The sequence below is a fragment of the Coturnix japonica genome, chromosome 9 (assembly GCF_054131305.1).
Source record: "Coturnix japonica strain WE chromosome 9, WE-NBRP24, whole genome shotgun sequence".
NCBI classification, from domain to species: Eukaryota; Metazoa; Chordata; class Aves; order Galliformes; family Phasianidae; genus Coturnix; species Coturnix japonica.
Window position 1 is genome coordinate 2,680,520 of NC_140671.1, and position 21,505 is coordinate 2,702,024.

Genomic DNA, 21,505 nt, shown 5'->3' on the forward strand with positions numbered 1-21,505 from the left:
ATTTAGTATTTCAAATGTTCCGTGACATACAGCTAAACCAGATTTGCTTATTGTCCAGAACTGTAAAAATCTTCCCAGTTAATTTTATCATAAGGCTATGAAATCCATTTAAATTCCTTTTGATTTCCAACAGAAGATTAGTCCACAACAATAAAAATGCAACATAAAGCTGACTTAGAAGCTGCACTTGTCAAATGGATGCTTTCAGTTTTTCAAGTAGCCAAGCAATATGCATCACAAAACAGCAAAAAAATAGCAACAGTGCAGTAGCAGGAGTCTGGTCTGTGCACAGTACTGAATAATACTCATTCTGCTTGTATGCCTTAATAACTACTTTGATGACATCATTAAATGATAGAATAATAAAAAGATCTTCCTGAATGTATTAGATAGATCAAAGTTCTATTCATGGAAGTAGAATTTTGTGATTAGTAAGTTAAAAATTACTCTTACACTACAAAAGGAAAAACTCTGTAGTATAAATTGCAAACAATTAAATAATACATCTGAAACTACTAGGGAAATTCTGTATGCTATATTTGGGATCAAAACCTAAATATCAGTAGAGGTGGGAGAAAGATGAAGTCATACAAGAAAGTGATGCCAGCTCATGGCCTGTCTGTACAGTGCCATTCCTTATTGCACTGTATTTCCTCAAGAAAACTGGTTCCATTTGTCCTCTCAAGCAGGGCTCTTATAAACTGTTTAGCACTAAATATACCCATCTTTGACAGATGCAGAAGATTAAGTTCACCTCCCAGTGTACATATTGTCTCTCTCTTTTTGTAAACTACCATTTAGCAGTTCGATTACAGCAGCAATTAAAGGTATTAAAACTGATGCCCAAGCTGGTGAGAATTGAGCATGCAGAAGGGAAAGATGCAAGAATAATAACAGGATGAATCACAACACCTCTGATCCCTAGAGGTTATAACAGTAGAAGTAAAAGTGCAGCAGATACCTGCTTGATGCTTTTCAGCTTCAAGATCTTTACAGAATTTTTCCCTACAATTATCGTTGTTACAGTTATTGCTGAAATATCCAGGGATTCTGTGAAACGTTTCACATCTGAAAGCCTGCTGCATGAAAAAAGGGTTCACTTTCTGTGAGCTGTGGTTTACAAAAAGAAATCTTCACACTTGTAAACATGGTGGACATTTCATCCTCAGATATAATCAACTATGGAAGAGATCAGTGCCTGAGATACATGGATAGATGGACAGAGGAGGAATAAATAGATTGTAGACAGATAGATCCTTTGCTGCTCTCCACTGTCTCTGTTTCATTTTCCATCTAAATCATTCCTTATTATTTTCTCCTTTGCATATTATCTTACTCACGACCTACCAGCAAAAGAGTATGAACTTAGATTCACAAATTGGTTTTAGATCCTCATGTAGTAATAGAAAATGTAACATCAGATATTACTGTTATTTATAAACTTAAGAGATGCTCAAGTAATTCAATTTTAGATAAATATAAATTTAAGTCATTTCTGTGTTAGCAAAATCAGAAGTATCCAGACCTCATATTTACCTGTACTGGAAATATATATGTATATATATATATATTATTAGAAACTGTTGGAGCAATGGCTGACCACAATAGCAGCCCATTACAAGTTTTGCCATTTACAAAAATAGAGCACACTGGAAGGTTGTTTTAAAATCAGTTTTTGTTTCTGCCTTTTTCAGGTGGGACATTTCATTAACAGATCTTATGTTTTTATGTTGTTTTTTTTAACACTGCCATGGAAAGAAATTATTTTCACTGTTGTGTAATATAAGTAACTTGACATATTCATCTTAATTGAGACTAATGTTTGAGATGCCCATTTAGATGGTTTAGATCCTGGTTTTCTATATAAGGAGTTCCCATCTATCATAGCAGATCTATAAAATCAATCCATAATTTCAAGCTCAGTTCTACAGGATCAAGCAGAAAAAGCCTATAATTACTTAAAGCACCAGATCAGCCATATGAACACATTTGTCATTTGCTTGTGTAGTTACCATAGATGTTTAGAGAAGTGTATCCATGCTTTATAATGCTGAAAATCCTCAATTTGACTCATACTGATACCTAGAGTCAATGTTTTCTGCCACTTCTGGCTAAGTAAGCAGTGCTTTCTGTGTCTTTCTCATTGATTATGACTCAGGTCAAACAAACATGAGTAATAGTTTAGAAACATAAAATTTCTGGAGTAGAGATCACGAGCAATAGATCCGCTGTTCAGAACAACTGAATGTTCTACCACACAACTCAAATCCATGAACAAAAAACAGACCTTTTGTTTTGCTGCCCATGGGAGCAGAAGAAATTGTGACAGTTCTACCAAGAAGCTCAATTGATCCATGTGAACATGCAGCTGGAACCTCCTCATTACTATAGCAACTTTACCATTTGTTGGGCTCCTGTACCCTTCTGTTCTGCAGACAGTCAAACATGGACAGATACTATGATAATGCTATTTGAATTCACAGAAGGTTTTATCCAGTGGGGTGGAGTGGCATTTTTTGCTTGGCATATGAAAAATGGGGGATCTCACACCCTATAGACATTGTATGTGGCATTCATACCATGTAGAAGCCTTGCAAAATTGTCATTGCTCTGTCTCACTTACCGTTCCAGGGCTGAACTGAAAACTGGTGACAAGCAGAATCTGAGCTACCAGGACAGCAAAGGACAGGTTGGCATGGATATGATAGCGTTGGTTGCGGATGGTGCTCACAGACCTGGCAGAAGACAGAAAGGTACACGAACAAAACAGTATTCTATGATGCATGAATATACTTATCAGAATACTTATCTGACTCATCATAAATACTTCTGATTGGCTTTTGGTTGCTTGTTCTGGTGGAGTGTCTGTTGAGCACTTACTCCACCAGGTCTCAGTGGCACCAAATTGGTTTCCTGTATATTCTGTCACCGTCCCAAAGGCATTAGAAGTCTGATTTGAATGGTAACTAGCTCTGATAATGAGTTTTGACTTACGATTAATGAAGAGTTTGACTCTAAATGGTGCTGAGCTGTCAAGGAAATCAGATCTGTGCCTCACAGAAAATGTTCAGTAATTTATACCACATTGCCCACACTCTGGCACTAAGTTTCTGTTTGTATTTTGTTTGTATTTGCCTGTATTAGAAGGTAAGTAATTAAAAAACCTCCGGGTACAATTCTGAGTTTACCACTATCAGCTTTTTAGCACTGGAACTTTGGCTTCATACACACATGGACGATGCCTGTCTTGACAGTGCACTGAACATGATAACAACATTATTTGAACCTCTCTCTCTTGTCTTTGTAAAGTGGCTGGCAATCTGACAAGAATACACTTCCCTGGGAGTATTCTGACCTTTCACTTCTGTAGTCACCCAGAAACAGGAAGTAGAAAACAAACAAAAACATTTATCCAAACATTTCAGGCCTTTTGCATAAAGACAAAAACAGTAGTAGTGAGAAGCTTTCTTGTTTAACATACTGCCTGCCAGCCCCTTCAGTATCAGGAGACCTAGACCATTTGGCTGCATGAATGACACAGCTTCCTTTGCATGACAGTATGCACTCCCATCTTTTATTATGCTGCATTGTGATGACTTTTGTAACAGCTGGTGCACATTGTGCATGTCCCCTTCAGCAGGGTGGCATAGGCTCAGCAATGCAGCTGATGGCTTGCAATTAGCCCTGGTACTTCCAGCACCGTTTCAAGCACTGTTCAGTGAGAAAGGAGCGAAAAGGGAGATAAAAAGAAATATTGATGCCCTAAGTGTAATTCTGAAAGACAGGTTGCGTTGCTTGGTACCAGTAGCTTTCTAATAAGGAACTTCATGCAGTCACACAGTGGAACATCATTCCCCAGAAGGCAGTCAGGACTGCCCTCCTGGGAAGCAGCCGTCCTTGCCAGTACACAGAGTAGCAAAGAACTTGCCAGATTCCTCTCCACTTACCTCATGATCATCTAACACTACATTGCAAAATTTCACTTCAGCTGTCTAATGAGGCCCTGCTCTCCAGTGAAAACCTAATCAAATTATTTTTAATTGGCAGTTTGAATGATTCTGTATGTAGGTGGGGTGCTTAACACTGTGATAGTCAGCTGGGTCCAAGCTCTCTTTCCAAGTATGCTCAAGGAGTTTTCAGCCCAGCTGCAGCAGTACCAGCTCTTTTGCTCATTTTCCTTTCTAAACACTAATATCCAGCTCTACACTCAGAGAAAAAATGGAGCAGATCATTCCCCTTTGCCTAAATATGCTAATAGCACAGTGCCAAATGGGCAGACATTGGACTTGCTAGGGGTGGATTTTGCCACACACGACACACTTAATCCAAGTATGACCAACACATATCTTGAGACTTGGAAGTAATACGGTGTTTGGAACAAACAAACATTGCAATCAGTTTACTGTGTTTAGCAAGCCCTTTTTCCTAGAAACTGGCCTCTCAGCATGGTTTGGTGCTTAACAAGCAAGGAGACAAGAATCACATTCCTTGCCACGATCCCAATCTGCTGCACAACCTTGGATGAGTTACTTCACCCCTCGTTAGGTTTCCTATTATTTGTTTAGACAGAAAATTCTATGAAAGCTTTTTTCCAGAAATGTTTGTATCAAGCTGAGCTGGGCCTCAAACTCAGTTGTCACAACTGGAACATAAATTGGCAAAAAGGCCCTAAAGCCCACATGGCAAAAAACTTCACTGTGCAGAATACCCTCAAAGGGGTTGCTGGGTTATAGGTGTTAGGGTGCAGAAATTCAGGGATTTAAACATGAGCCACAGAGTGAATTTCACACTTCATTCTCCTTAGCAGCATGTTAGAAAACCAGCCTAAGAGGCAACAGAAAGGTACTCAAAATTAAATGTAGGTCATTTGGTGTAATTGCACACAGTATTTAGGAAATAGAACTGAGGCAGCAGCTGAGCCTTCCTCTCCAGACATACCTAGGCAGTTTATAAATACACTGCTTTACAGGCAAGATGGAAAGCAGTAAGTACTGCTTCCTTCACTCCAAGCAATCCAAAGATACTTCTTCTGGGGAGATCCTGTGGTCCTTGCTGATCCTGTGCTTGCCTTGAGCTCCTGACAATGACTCCTATAGCCTCCTCTCAAGATTCCTGAACTATGGCAAAACATGGAGAGCTTTAAAAAATCTAAAAATGTCTCATAGCATGAAGATAGCTTGCTTTATAGGCACCACCCCTATTAATTAATGAATTTATAAATAACCAACCCGTACAAATACATGTGCAGAACCTAATTAAGGGTGATTGAAAAATTAGTATTCTTTGTTTTATTCTGGGCATCTAAAGGGATCCAAATCAGTGACCTGAAAGGCACTATTTGACTTTCTGTACCACAGCAGCTCAGCACATATTCAGTTAAATTCACTCACGACAATACAGCAAATGTGACCAGCGTGATCGTCAAGCAGAAGATGGACAGAGCACAGCCAATGTAAGTGATGGAGGAGAGGGCCACCTGGTGTTCTCTTGTTAGCTGTACACAAACAAAATAAAAAGAAAACCTATTAGTTGATTTATTACACCACCAAACCACAGGTCAGCCCCCCTGCACACAGCATTTCCTCTTCCGTATACAAGCTGATGTTCATGATCATTCACTGCTGTTTCTAACATGCAAAATGAAGAGCTGTCTCTGAACTGCAGTCTCACAGCCAAGGAACTCACATGCCCATGGCATTTTGGTTCCTCATTGTATTTCATACATCAGTATTTCCTCAAAATAAGTTTGCTTCTCTGCTGCAGTGATAGAATCAAGCCTGAGATTGGAGCAGCTTATTGGGCTGCACAAACAATGTCAGCAATGGGATATTTCACAGCTTGCAGGGCACTCTGCTAATGCTCTCATGCTGCAATAATTTACATCATTGTGCAAATACCAGAAGTGCTTCACAGCGGTGAGAACTGACAAACCAAGATAACCCATAAATCATGGGCCATTTATAGCCCACTTGTTTTGTTTAATGTATCATGTTTTCAGTGCCTGTTGAAGGAGCTGGAATAACATCCACAGAATGGATACCCGGAGAAAAGACCCAGTAAGAGCAGCCAGCTTCAGCCTCTGTTTATACCTATGGGCACCTTTTGTAGAAGAAGTTCAATTTTCAGACATTTAATCTCTGACTGCACCAGTACACAGCACCAGGATGCTCGTTGAAACCTGGATAGATTCAAAGGAGGAGCAACATTTTGTTTTCACCCTCCATCCTAAATTAATCAGCAAAGTATGCCTTAATTTTCCATGCAAGTCCTCACAGAAGAATGACAAAAAAGCCACACCTAGCAAAGGGAGCCAGGAGGTATTAATATATAATAAGTAGAACAGAACTAAGCAGGAAAATTCATTCTCATCTCAGAAGAATTTTCAAACATTTCTCCCGACTTGAATTTGGATAGAGCTGAAATTTCCATAAACTGAACATTTGGGAAAAAAAATAGTCAATCAAAATGTTTCATTTTGATGTTTGAAATACTGCGCTCTTCTTTCTATTCACTGTAAGTTAAACTCCTGGCTGAAAACTCATTCAAAATATTTATTCATTCTGAAAAATACTGAAAGGAACAATATTTTTTTCCTTTCCTTTTTTTTTCAGAAAATCTGATGAATAAAATGAATTTAGCATCACAGTTTGGAATTTTCCATTATTTCCACACACACACACACACACGTTATGTCCCCCCACACAAAGTATTTCATCAAGGATTATTGACCTCATCAGTTCTACTGGTAGATTCCCCCCAGAAATTCCTTTTGAAGGAGAAAAATAAGTGTTATGTGGCTACAAAGGGGAAAAAATCATTTTAGATAAAAGTAAAAATGATGTGCTGTATAGATACGTCTTTCCTGTAATGATCCACCAACAGCATCAGCTCACGTGCAGTAAGTTTCACGGCAGAACAGACTGTGGCTCTCGGCAATCTGAGGACTATTAAGTGATACAGCAGCAGCACTGAAAGACAACTGTTGCTATGGTGTTAGTGCTCCTAGGAAATATGCTCTTTAGAAGTTTTTTTCTCTGTCAGCCAAAGACACATTTCTTGTCCCTGACTTGGACAGCATCAATTACAAAGACAAAAGAGCTCTGTGTGCTGGACTATCTTAAAAGGTTGACATAATTTCTGTGAAACAACTTCTGTCTCCCCTCAGAAGCCACATATAGCCATTCTTCACAGATTGTTCCTGAAGTGGGAATATCTTGCACGGTAAATCGGGTAGCTTTAAAATGATTTCCTCATCAGGGATATTCATGTCCAAAATGAATGGGCCTTACTCCCTGATTGCTCTGATACACGTCCATTTCTCTTGCTATGGGTGCTTTGCAGTTCTCAAGAGGGAGGAGGGAAGCAGAGGAAGCTCTTCCAGTTTCAAGTCACTCAGGAATCAGAATTTCTCAGCATTTTAAGGCTTTCTTTCACTCCTTTCTTTCCCAACAAAGGCAGCCAGAAAATACTTTGTCTGGGTTTTAGCCCTGTCTTCCTCCAGAAAACAGTGCAAGGCGTGAATCAGACGCTCCCATGTGGAGCCTGTATGAGTTTGAAACCATAAATTAAAAAAAAATCCCTCCTCCATAAATTGTAAATAAGTCACTCTAATCTAAAACAACTTGCGTAGGTTCCTGCATCTGTGAACTGGAAAATGCTCTTTCCTCTGGTACATAAAATCTGACAATGCTCTAAGAATGGCACTCTAAAATCAATACCCACATCTGTCTGGTAACAACCATAAGCAACATCATTGAAGTTTGCTTTCTCATCTTGCATAGTACGAGGGACATAAAGCTTGTAGGTAGTTCTGAATAATTTTTTTCCTTGTAAAGAAAATGGTAGAGCCCTGTCATAGCTGTCCTCAAATCGAACAGCCAGGTTGGAGTTGAGCAAAAGTCCTTGCTCACATCAGCTGCAGCCACTGCAGCATCTTTTGGTGGATGATATAAATTGTGAAGAAAGGATACAGCATGAAGAGACCTGGAATGATTTCCAGGTTGTGCAGCCCCATTTCTGCAGACAGGTATGTGGAGTGGGAGAGAAGAGAGTCTGTGTTTAAAATATCAGGTCTCTACTAACTTCAATATGTAACTTCTCAAAACCCATCTATTACAGCACAGCTAGACAGTGTGTGTTTATGTTCATTGTAAAGGATAATAAGCATGCAGTTTTTTAGGAATACCAGTGCTGTCAAAGCATTGTGTATCATCAGTTCAGAGACAATTTCCTCTTAAGTCCCAATGCTCTGATGTGAGCTAATTTCATCTTACCTCAGCTAGTCTTTCTGCAGTTTTTCAGACTTAATGCATGACATGGAATACAAAACACTAATTTGGCATGATCGTATTGTCAGCACAAAAATGCTAATCAGGCTCTAATGCTATTACTAAAGAAAATAGCATTAAAAAGTAGCAAATAAACCGTTGAGCAATCTGTGAAGTAGTCCCATGAGCATGATTCTCACACTTGTCCCAATCTACATCAAATTATTCTTTGCTTCTAAAATAATTTGCTTCTTTGAATGTATAAGGTCATCTTCTGAAGTCTACAGCAAGCTGAAGCACTGGGAAGCAAGTTCATGAAGTCATGAGTGTTAGTAATCATGAACACTATTAAAAAAAACCAGATGTTTCTCAGTTGCAGCTTTGAGAAACAGTTACATCAGAAATTCAAACTCCATATAATCCCCCCACACCCTTCTTAGCTCAGCCTGTGACAGCCTTTACCTTGCAAGTGTCGCTAATAACGTGAACAGAGATCTGGCAGTTTCAGCAGTTACACACATCTGAAATATTATAGACCATTGTCTTACCCTACTTCTACCTCGTAAAAGAAGTTAGTACATTGCTTGACAATTTTATCTTGGAAACTCACAGGCGACCGGATGGTCTGAGAAACAATCCTGGAAAGACTACGGCTCAGACTCCAAATATATATTTTTCTTTTATGATGTTGTTAATAACAAGAAAACGAGTGACACCGAACTCCCCAGTTTAAAAATAACTGCACAGGAAGATGAAAATATATTATTATAATGGGGTGGTACTTTTCATCTCTGGAGTGTCTGGAAAAGGTCACTTGAGGCTGGAAGGCTTGTTCAGTGGGTTATACACTAAAAACTGTTTTGTCTGTATATAGATCAGAAAACCTGTTTCTTTATGTAGTATTAACAAGCAACCACATACACCGTAAAGCACAACGATCTGTCAAAAAGCTAAATGTGCTACAGAGAACCAAATTATCAACAGATCAGATCAGAGCATCTATTAGAGCAGCACAGGGCTCTCTCTCCTCAGCATCTTCCGATTGTTCATTTGTTTCCAGTGAAACTGGTACTCCTGTTCCTGTTTTTCACTCTTTATCCATCAGTTGGTTGATCCCCATTTCTCCTTTACAGAAGGTGCACCAGGAGGTGCCCTTTTGGCTTTGTCTAGAGAAGGTATTTCTGGGGAAGTACTGATCGGTGCTTTTATTCTTTACATACTACATAACACCCCTCCGTGTCTCCCTTTAGAGACTACACATCAGACACAGGGCTGGGTTCAGCAACCTAAAACAAGGTCTGATACAGCTGAAAAAGTTTGTCTGTGTACCAAATTCTGACTTAAGACTTCCCAGTGAAGCCACGAACAGATTATTTTATTTTCTAATCCTCTGTTATGAAAAGCAATTCATCTTCTTCCAAAAAACAGCAAGTTCTGAACCAGAAAGAAGTTTTAAAGCTTTAAGAAACGAAACCTGCAATCTAAGGACTATATTGTACCCACAAATTGTATTTTAGAGTATTAATTACTGGTATAGCACATAATATGATGTGTTCATATAGCATAAACATTATATAAAAGAAAATCTATTTGTTTACTGGTGGAAATATAAGGCATGAACACTGTGCTTTGCCTTAAGAGCAGTCGATACATTCCTATTCCTCTTGGTCAGCTTTCCATGTCAAAAAAGCATCGCTATCACAGAGGAACTTGAATGTATGGTTTTTGTACTGTTTACTAAACTGGCTGAGATCTGACATGAGATATCAGCTGCTGGCCTGGGCTGAAATCCACTCTGTAATCCTTTTGCAAAGGCTTGAAATGATTTCTGATGAAACATTTCTTGGGGGGAGGAAAGGGAGGAGAGGTAGGGGTGAAAAATTAAGGTTCAGCCAACCCTCTTGAAGCTGCACCTTTAAAATGCAATCTGAATCCAATTAAGAAAAGGATGAATAATTAACTTTGGCAGCCTGAGTGTTTCAGAGACATTAAAACGCTGGCCTTGGCTGATGAAGCTAATGGTTTTAATTGCCTCCAGAAAGGCTGCTGAAATTCAATTTCGGTCCAGTGAGGCCTTTATTTATATATTAAATAATAATAACAATACAAATCACTGTTTTCCTTCAGCTTGCCAAGCACTTTGTTATGTACATAACATTACGGTTTGTTTTTTTTCAAATTAACATCTGTGTTTGGCTCAGGCTGCTCTGAGCCCACAGGCACCGCTCTGCTGGGGCCACACCTATGGGGGCTGCGCGGCCATTACTCACTTTGAAAAGTCTAATTTGATTCAGGGACTTCTCTCAAGCCACAGTGTATAAAATACCAAGACAAAAAGAACACAAAACCTTCAGAGAGTCATGCTCTGCACTGTAATCATCTTCATCAGGCATTTCCAACAGAACAGCTTTTGAATTCCCATTCTCTGTTAAGTCCACATCTCCTTGTGATCAGCAGCAAAGTGCTACAGAGGGGACTTTTCAGGCTTTGAAGGAACACTTTTCTCCAGCCAGCCCAGCCTTGTGGCTGCTTATTTAAAACTTTTCACTGTGACATGTAAAATGTAGAATTTTCCAAATATCTCCGCCGAGGTGTTAATTAGTATTTTTTAAATACATGGTCTTTTAAAGTACTTCTGGGCAAGATGTCATCAAACAGTGGGTAATCTGCTCGTTACAAATCTCACCCAGCAAGATACTTGTTCAAATGAAGCCTGAAGGAAGCGTGGTGGGGAGGAAGGATTCAAGTTGTGAAGTTTGGAGATCAGAAAAGCAGATATTTGTGAGTCCTTCCTCAAGTCTGTGTTTGTGTAACAACAAGCAGTGAGCTTTTCTGCCTTCTTTTCAGGGCTGAGACTTTCAGTCGTCGGAGAAAAATAGCTAAATGTTATACTTACAGCAGATCATCCTATGTGAATCTGAAGGAGTAACTTTTGCCCATGCACCTCAGATTTATACATCTGTTCTGTGCTTTCCATTCCAACAAGAGCAGACTCATCCTGTTCTCCAATTAACAGGCAAACCAAAGACATCAGAGAGGCTTATGAGGAGAAGAAAAACCAGCATGGGTCCAGCAGCTCTATAAGGCCAAGAAATGATGGCCTTTTGCCAATCCCAAGTCTGAGATCTTTCAGAGCAGTTGGGGATAATTAAATACCCAGAGCCCAGCACAATGAGTATGTCCACCTCTCCTGTCCCAGCCGTGGCTCTGATTCAGAAATGTCCATTTCACTTTGGGGCTGCAGCAGTTGTGGAGGCCCCAGGTGCCTGGAGTTCCCATGGCAGTATTCTCTGGGATGAACTAGCACCCATAGGTCGGCACTGAGGCACTGACCCCACTGACCACTGGGCAGGGAGGGCAGAGTTCAGTGATGTTCAGCAGAGAACAGTGATGAGTAAAGGTGTGGTGCTGTAATATTTTTATACTACATGGGGAAATCCTTTAGTCAGCAAAAATATCTAGCTGCCAAACTGCTCAGTGCTTTCATTTCCAACCTAGGAAAGAAGCCTGTTGCTATTTTGTTAAGTATTCTGATTACAAAAGTGTCCTATTTCATGCTCCTCGAACAAAAGAGCTGTTTGACCATTAAAGCATTCTTAAATATTTGTGTTTCTCCAAAATAGAAGACAATTTTTTGTTCCTTTCTGCTCAGTGAAATCCAGTAATTGCCAAACAATTCTCCAAGGGATGTCAAGGGTTTAGTGTTCTGCAGCATTAGTCCAACTTTTTCCATGTAATTCTGTGAGATTAAGGACAGACCCAGAGAGTCTCCTATTTCCTCCTATCAAAATTAACAGAGCTGCGCTGGCAGAGGAACAAAGGAGAAGAATGAACGATGGCTCCGAGTTAAAAATCAAGATCAGTGCTCCATTTTCAGGAAAAATGAGCATGGGTGTAGAACAGACAAATACAACAAAGTCACACTGTGAGCACATCAGGGAGATCCTCCATGGGGGCAACACTGATGGCGATAAAATGGAGGGGGAAGTGGAGAGAGTGCGAAAGAGCAAAGAGGAAAGCTTACAAAGCAATGCGAGCATAAACGCAGGCTGATTTATCCGTGTTCATCTGTGGGCAAGGGCTGTCTAAACTGTCTGTGGAGATCTCTTCAGTTAAATAAACTGTCAGCGGTAATAAACAGGGACAAAACATTGCAATGCCTATCCAATTTTTAAATATGCAACACAAAAGAAAAATTACTGGGCTAAGGCACTGTTATTTTTTATGTTCTCAACAATGATAAACATGCTGAGAAACGTAATTACGTTAAAATAACAAAACAGCAACAAACCACGTTGCTTCCATTTCATCATCCCATTAGAGCACACGTTCTGAACCTCAGCGGTCTGAAAAATTTAAGAACAAAAGTTATCATTGCAGACTGCTGTTTTAACGTCCTCTGAGTGCAATGTGTGATTAATAGCTGGAATGTTTGATTTAGGAAAGTATTGCACCAGTCTCACAAATTATACACTTATGCCCAATATTTTGTAAGCATTTGACAGTGTTAGGATGTTTTTAAACAGTCTTTATAAACATGAATAGATGCACTTTGTTCTTTCCTAGTCGGGCACGTGTTATCAAAGATTGCTCACAAAACCAGCAATAGCAGTGGAAATTAGAATAAAAAAACCCGAGTTGCCCCAAGGAAAACAACAGGATTTCTTTTCTTTTGTAAATAAAAGCCCATACCCAAATCCCCAAGCTTCTGAAAAGCCCTGGGCTCCTTGATATGCTGCAGGTTGTCTATGGATCTAACTGCAAGATTGAGAAGTTTTAAATATTTTCCCCTTCATAAACTCTTCTCTGTTTTCAAGCCCACAGGTGGGCATCTTGAAGCGTATTGTTTGATCTTCACTTCTGAACTGTGGAACAAGATCTCCAAATGGGATGAAATACAGTCCTTTCTAGTTTGAAAAATGCAGGAAATGTGTCTAATTAGATGAAACCATTACTTTGTTGTAAATGTCCGTCCACATGTCAAACTATCATTTTTACAACCTCAGTAGAAAAAAGGAAGAGCAAAAGCCCTCAGGTAAAACCATCCTAAAAGAGCAGTCTGTTACTGCTGTGTCCTGCAGTGGTCACTTACTGGAGAGGGACCCAAACTTCATGCTTGATTTTTGCCTTGGGGACAGTGATTTCTCCTTTCTAAGGCTTTGGAACTCTGTACCCCAGGTGTCCACCATGCTTTTGCTGCTGAAATGACATTTATGTGGCAGATGGTACAAATAGCCTGGCATGACTTGTAGTTGTTGGATCACTATAAAAATAAAATCTGCCAGATGGCCGGCATGTTTGCTGGCAGTAGCACAGGACCCCACTGACTGATGAGAAGAAGTAAAGCTGCCCAAAAAGAAATAATGGCATCTGACTTTTCTTTGGAGTGCTTTTGAAATGTGGCTTGCTCCATGCTGGATTTGACTCCTGCTGGCTAGGAAGCACTTTGTGACATTCCTCTGCCTGATTGTGCCAGAGGAACATCACCCATATCTCTCCTGATGTCAGCTGTCCTTCCCAGCCCCAGGCGTGGGCATGTTCCTCTCCAGCAGGAGATACCATTTATTACAGGTTGAGATCTACCCAGGTCCTGTGCAAGTGGAGGATGCTTAACTGAGGGAACATCTCATCTGCTGTCCTCTGCTGTTCCTATTCAGGTTCAGATCTTCTGTACAATGAGGACTACAGCACTTTGAGAAAGCCACCATAGTATCGCTCTGGGTGCTCTCTGCTTGGAGTTTTTCCAAAAGAAGCAAACATATATCAGTTTAGATATATCAAACTAAATGCCTTATTTGTTTTTCCTGCCACAGTCATATTAATGCACCTTTGTCTCCCAAACTGTAGCACTGCAGGGCGGCTGGCAGTACAGATTTGCTCTGACAGCAGGAAGCACAGATTGAGGTATAAGATAGAACACAGCTCTGCAGATCAAGAAAGGACAAAGACAGGCATGAACGCCTGAGAGTGCAGTTTTAGCAAGGATTTGCTACTTGGGAGATATTTGCTTTTTTTCAGCTCCTCCATCAGAAAGAAGAACATAAACTAATTGGTTAATGTCTGCACAGCTGCTGAGCGTCCCACTGACATGTTCTGTCAGAGTAATGCTTCTGTAAAGTTCTCAATCTTGCTATATTGACCAGAGCTGTGAAAAGGCTTCTCAATAGTTTCCAAGTTCTGGTGTTATCCTGGCCTTAATTACATCCATGTAACCTCACAAAGGCAATCAAGGGCTGAACGTGTTCCTTCAGGAACATTCTGCTCATCTTTCGTCACATTTTATCTTGATTTGCTTATTTGTTTAAACAAATTGATTGCCACAAATCTCCAAAACTCCATGCGAATGTTATCATTTCCCAAGTTAAAACCAGCATGATAAATGAACCTCGGTGAGCAAGTCTAATTCTGGGCCAACCATAACAACAGAGTGCTGAAGACACGGATAATTTCAGCACTCCACGTGGCTGGTTCATCGGCAGGCTAACAGGTCAGTGCCAGCCTGACATCTGAGTGCCACATGTTTGCAGATTTATCCCATAGTTTTTTTTCATTCCTGAAATAAACATGTTACAACTGCGACTCTCCTGCGTGGCTGAAAGCAGCAAACTGCAGACATGGATCCCAGGCTCATCAGCAGTATTGTTAGTGCTGTTCTTCCACAAACATGGCAGCTTTAGTACATTCAAGTTGTTGCTGAAACTAATGTGAAATTTGAAGTAGTGTTCAACTACACTTGTAATCCAAGCTCAGTTGCAGCTAATTCACAGCATTCAAATAAGTTCTCCACGCACTGTTATACAGAGCACCAATATAAAAGTGGAGGTTAACTTTCTCACATGGAAGTTAGCATTGTAGAATGTAAAGCTTTCTTTTATGTACTCTCAATTTCTTTCTCTGAAATACTGGGATAAAAATACTCTTATGTTTCAGAGCTTCTACCTACTTACTTTCTTGTATTTCTGTTTAAATTAGACCCACCTGACAGTCTGCCCCATAACTGCCTAACAATGTCAGCATTCGTAGTCTCAATATATTTCAAGTTTTCAAGACAAAGCACTACCAGATGCCAGATATCCTATAACTCTGTCCATATAAATGTCCCTCTGAAAGAAAATAAAATCTGTACGACACATTGTGATTCCTCTCCAAGCCAGATGCATAAAGTATTTACACAGATCTTTTCCTTGTAATAAAATTGCAATGATAAAGAATCTTGAGAATTTACAGTTGCTAGTTCTTACAAGTGAATTGGGCCAGTGTTAGCAGAAAGGGAGGCACGAGGGCAAAATGCATCAAAGCTGGTGGGTCTGAATTGTGCTATTGTTGTCGAAGTGGCAAAAGCCAAACCATGGGAAGGGACAAAGAGTGAACCAAGGAGAATCTTGCTTGAGTTTAGCGTAACTCCAAAGAAAAAGTCTCTATCCTTGGTAAACAAACAGCATCCAAGCTCAGCTCCCTGCTTTGTTAGAAATGCTCACCAAGTAATGAAATGAAAAGGTATTTTTGAGGAAACTCACTTATTTTCAGTCTTTCTTGCTTAGAGACACATCAGCTTTTTCTGAAGAGAGCACTTCATGCTCTCCTGTCTTGAACAACAAATTCTCTCTGAATACTCGCAGTGCCTAAAAAACACTTATGCTTTTTTTCTTAAGCAAAAAGAAAACCAATCTTTCTCATGAAGAAGGGCCAAGTACATCAGAACACACACTGAACTCGTCTCAAGCACTCGTGGATTTCCACATCAACATTGTTCTCTGTCAACCACTGCATTATGTTAAAACCTGGGATTTTAGGTGAAAGAGGTTAAAGGTGTAACAGAAGAAGATGGGTATTAAGGTTTTCAAGCATCAGTGTCTTGGTTTACATCTCACACGTTCAGCCAAGTGCTGAGATTTTACATGAATTTTGTTTTCTAACTTATCATGAACAAGTAAAATGGCAGTTCAAAAATATCTTACAAAATTTGCAGGTTTAGACAGTTAAGATGGGGCAAAATGCTGAAAACAGAACCATTAAATGACTGTGAGAACTGGACAGTGCGTTCATGTTTCCTAATTATGCATTTCAGATCTCTTTAAGATAGTCTGACTCCAAAGGCTTTGATATAAAATGTCTTTGATCTCCACTGACTAATATTGCATATTATTAAAATTTACCCCAACATCTCTTTAATCATAACAATCTCACATCTGTTTGTTTGAAAGTTATGCTGCTCAGAACTATTCCCCAATGGAAAATCAATGAATCTTTCACCAGCGTTTAATTGGTGGATGTCCTGTTCAATCCTGATTAAATCATTTAATCTCTTTACACCGCTCTTTAAAACAATTTTAATAATAACATATTTCTGCCGCTCTATTTTTACCTCTCAAGTGGGAAGCTGTGTAGGCAAAACCTTGTTTTATTGTGAGAACAAAATGTTCCTAAGAAAATGATACTTAGAAACCAGCTGGGATTATTAGGTGTTTTATAAGTAACAAGGACAACAAAGGGTAGATAAAAACTAGGAGACCTGAACAAGGTGCCCTCCCTCTTCCAATGGCAAGACTAGTACAGAGGACTCTGGGAATTAATTAAATTGTTTGGATTGCAGACCATGCTGTTCTACACCCCAGCTGTGATGGCATGACACCACATAACTGGGATAATCATGCAAGCAGTTGTGCTAGCAGTGTTACTGAACCAGTAATTCCTAATGGCAGTTTTGAATCATTCATTTCTTGAAAAGTCTTTGCTGCAGCTCAGTGGGATAGACCTGATTACACTGATGCTGCAAGTTCACTTTTGTGTCTATCTGCAAGAACCTCTGAGCTGCCATCACAAGCACAGGCAGCTCATCCTGCTGCAGCAGCTACTTCAGGGCTGGGCTACTGTCTAAAATAAGAGCACATCCATCATTCAAACCAATTAACAGGAGCCTGAGACATGGCCCCATGCTCAGTGCATCCACACCAACCAAGCTGACAAAAACCCTCTAGCTGTACCACAGAGGACACCGCACTTGTTAGTAGCACACCATGATAAATGTGACAGTACGACTCCTACTGTCCCTCTGAAGCTCTTCTTCACTTGTTCATTTACATTGTTAGGATGGTGCCTGTAAAAAGCTGAGAATGTGCCTGAGAGTATAAATTTGACAGACAATCAGTGTAAATTACTTTAAATGTATGGTCTGTAAATTATTTATATTATAGATTCATTATTTATCAGCTGGGAGTTTTGCAGTGCAGAGCTCTGTCACTGCATCCATAGGATCATCCCTGACAGTAGCACACCAAATAAAGCCGTAAAATCATATTTCTGATGCTCATGGCAGTGCTGCCAGTTTGCCTGCTGAGACCCAGCAGGGGGCTGGCCTTGCCTGGTGCTGAGCTTTGGAGAGGAATTCCTTCAGGAGGCACAAAACAGCATTTCACCTGCAAGGAGCAACACTGCCATCTCTGAAGAAATCTCAAGGCATCACATAGCATTATGATAGCAAGAACATGTTCGGTGAGAAAAGTGATACCATTAAACTTCATCTGAAAGCACTGACGAGTATGAGGACCAAGTAGAAACCCTTGGTCACATTGGACAGAGGATCTGAGCACAGAGAAACTATACATAAAGGGTTCACTCTCCAGTTCTTTCTCACATTTCTATGCACATCTCTGCTCAGCAAGGAGGTGAAAAAGAGTAGCAGAGAAGCACTTGAAAAGCTGGCAGAACAAGTGGTAGGGCCACTGGCAGCAGTTTGCTTCACGTGGAGTTCAAACTTGGCTGTTCAAACTCCTCAAGTCTACTTAGCAAAAGCCTTAAACAGACACATCTCAGCTTTCTTGATCTTGAAAATGAAATCATCGAACCCAGGCTGGTCTGTGCTGTTTTCCAGAGCTTTTCCTGCCTACTACTTTAAGAAATCATACTAGAAGGATAATAATAAAGTGCAGTACTTCAGGATTCCCACCTACCACAGGGATGTATGCTCCATTCAGTTCCCAAATGTTTTAGAAAACGTATAGTCCAGAAGGATTAGTACAGCAGCCCAGTAAAGAAGCTGTGGAATAAATCTGAATAGGACAAATATGAGCCCAGTTCCAGTCACTTATTGATGTGGTGTGTATTTATGCTTTGTTTTCAACAGTTACACTTTTGTTTAATCTCACCTTCAGAGGCACCACTTGCATCAGAATGGCGAAATTAGTGAGGTGGTTACAAAGACACACTGAGTAGTTGAGGTCCCCGCTCTCACGCACACAACCTTCATTAGACCAAACACCAGTTCCATTGCTGCAAAGCATATAAAAATGGCACAATCTCTATCAAAATGCATCTTATTCAGGTTAGTTTGACATGCATTGCAGTGTACAGGAGATACAAGGATTTGAAAGCCATTGTATATTCATAAACAGTTAGTGCCCTCACAACTCCACCACAAAAATAAATAAGGAAAATATTGACCAGAAGAGGGCCTAAATCATACCCCTATCTGAATGTCACTAGAGATTACTTTCTGGTTTTATAACTAATGAATAACTGTTGTTCTTCATAGCATTATGCAACTCACTTATGGCATTTTATCTAAACCTGGGTTTCTGTATTTGGAGAACTATCATGTCAGACAAGTCAATAATCTTGAAGTCAAAGCATATTGTATCTCCTGCCTTTCTATTATTCAATGTCCCACTTGTCCTAACAAAGAAAGTAATTTAGAGTGATTGAGCATGATTTCTAGTGAGCTACCCATGCCAATCGTTTTTCATCATTTCACCCTCAGGGACAGCGAGGGCAGTTCCTGCTCCACTGAGGATATGGCTATCCAGGCTGCATGGCTCAGTCCCAGGGCAGCAAGGGATGTGATGCTCATAGTTTGCTTCTTGGAGCCAGGGAAAGCCTGGAAAGCCTTGTGCTGACACAGCCCTGCCAGGAGTCCTGCGACAGAGCGGGAACATAGAAGCCACATCTTGGTGGAGTTTGGGCCAACATAGGTCACTGCACAAACTGCCTATTTCTTAACTATTTATTATTTTTTATATTCTTTGGGGTTCTGAAGCTGAGTGATGAATATTTTCATCAGAGCTTATTTTACAATAGGTAAAATAATCATCTTTCATTCTATCCTTTGGGACCTCCTTGAATTCTTAAAGGGAGCCGTCTGTACATCAGGAATTGCTTGCTCTTTAACTACCATCCGCCAGGGAATAAGAATACCTTGACACAAATAAAGCTCATTTGGAAGGGTAGATTTTGTATTTCAGTTTCTATCCCAAGGCATAGCCTCAAGGGCCCAAGTCTCAGTGGAAAACCACACAGGAACAATGCCCCAGCCATGTTAATTTGCTTCAGTAAAATCTGTTTTGAATTTATTGTAATTTGTGAGTAACCATAACGACAAGTAACTGCTAACAGCTGGGACACTTCAACATCCTTGAAACAAAACTTCAATAAAACAATTACAGTGACCTTCCCGTGTGCATGATGGATAGGAGATCACAGCATTGCAGTCCTCTGCTACATCAACTAAGCTTATATCATGACAGGTCAAAAATTGTTAATCCCCATAAAATTCAAGTTTCAGAAAATACTGTTTGTATTTTAACTCAACAAGAGCAACATGCCTGGAAATCAGAAACAGGTTAAACAGATTCAGAGCTAAAAAAAAATAAAAAATAGAAGCTGTTCTTTTCCATAGATCCCATTTTCTAAGTGACATTTAATTTATTTACCTTTCCTTTTAATTTGTATTCAGGGGCGTAATGTTTCTTCATTGCACACGCTGGCCAAAACTCACAGCTCTTAAATACTGATTTCACATAGTATTGTGAAACAGGCAGAGATCCAGTGAAACCAATGGCTCTGCTGGAGGTTTGCCATCCCAAGTGTCTGCCCAAATGGATATATTCATAAACCATCATAAGCAGGATCAGTATCAGTCTGCATTTTAGTTTTGATTCCAAATTTTTCAAGCTCTCAATCCCCAACTTAACACAGGGTCAGTGAAAAAAAACCAAAACTATTTGTAGTAAAAAGCCACTGTGAGATTGTGTGTGTTGTAAACCAGTGCCTTCATTACTTTAACTACTTCTATAAAAGAAAGAGAACAGGAAGAACATCGGCAACATAAAGCATCACAAATGAGATGCTGTTTGATTTAGCCAAGTTAAAGAATCTGAACTCATATACCATACCTGTAGTCCAGAAACGCACAGTAAAGATGGACTCTGTTACTCCTGTTTAGTGCGAGGCTGTATTGTCTGGGAGTCTGCAGGAAGGAGAAGGAAAAAATAAAAAGCCCTGAAGGAGTGTTTTAAAAGAACCAAACTCTAATGTTCAACTAGCTCAGATTCCTCCTGTTCTATCAATTACAATTGATTTTCCAGCTTAACCCACCATACTGAAAGGAAATTTGTTCAGTCCTCATGGCTTTACACAAACCCCAAACATGCAAGGGCTGCTGTTGTCTAGAGTTTACACGCTGGGATTCATGTCACTTGGTGTCAGAAATGTCATCCTGTATAAGTAATATGTAAGTAACAGCAAAACAGACTTCCTTACTGTACATAAGCAAAGCACAAATGTGTGCACTCATTTTCACAGCATGTATTTCACTTCAGTGGGTTTTGTTCTCACTCATAAATATCTCACATTTTAAGATGAATAACACTGAAGTACGTGCATTACAGTGACCAACTCACAGACATTTTCTTTCCACAATACCAATTATTTTTAAATACACAATCAAACTGAAGGAACAATGCTATAGTCCAAGATTTTATTTTAACAGACCTTGGCATTGTGGTGACATTAATTTTATCTTTCACAAATGGATTTGGCAACATTCAATCTCATCCATTCAGAAACAATTGAGCCCTCATTCTCAACTCTGTCACATCACTTTCTGGACAAAATAATTCAAACAATATTAGGATGAATTAGTAGCTTGTAACAGACAAAATACACAGACAAGAGGTTTCCAGGATCTTTTGTACCCTTTTCAATATAAAAATCCCCCATGTCTACTCTGTGTTTGATTCAACCTTCGAGCAGTTTCATTTTATTACAAGCATCTTCAACATAAATCACTGATGAATTAATAGACCTGATACCATTACAGCACACGGTCAATACTGCTGTGAAACTGGAAGACAATCCAAAATTCTTGTTTTAGAGAAGAAAAACAACAAAAACAAAAACCCAGCATGCTGAAACTTGGGCAAGTACAAGAAGTCTCTGAAGCAATTTTCCTTCTCCTCTCCCAC

At 39.7% G+C, this 21,505-nt stretch overlaps 1 protein-coding gene and 1 long non-coding RNA gene across 4 annotated transcripts in view; one reads left to right on the plus strand and one right to left on the minus strand.

Moving 5' to 3' along the window:
• ADGRD1 (adhesion G protein-coupled receptor D1) overlaps positions 1-21,505 on the minus strand; it is a 112,980-nt gene that overhangs the window by 38,014 nt on the left and 53,461 nt on the right. For all 3 annotated transcript variants that reach the window (XM_015878385.3, XM_015878382.3, XM_085509428.1), the window contains 4 exons: positions 20,435-20,508; positions 18,413-18,536; positions 5,391-5,494; positions 2,624-2,735 (listed from right to left, as the gene is read on the minus strand). In XM_015878385.3, coding sequence (XP_015733871.2) covers positions 2,624-2,735; positions 5,391-5,494; positions 18,413-18,536; positions 20,435-20,508 — 414 coding nt within the window. The remainder of the gene's footprint in view (positions 1-2,623; positions 2,736-5,390; positions 5,495-18,412; positions 18,537-20,434; positions 20,509-21,505) is intronic.
• The window catches only part of LOC146759639 (uncharacterized), a 67,415-nt gene continuing 48,538 nt past the window's right edge, over positions 2,629-21,505 (plus strand). The window contains exon 1 of the long non-coding RNA XR_014931951.1: positions 2,629-2,753. This is a non-coding gene — a long non-coding RNA (uncharacterized LOC146759639). The remainder of the gene's footprint in view (positions 2,754-21,505) is intronic.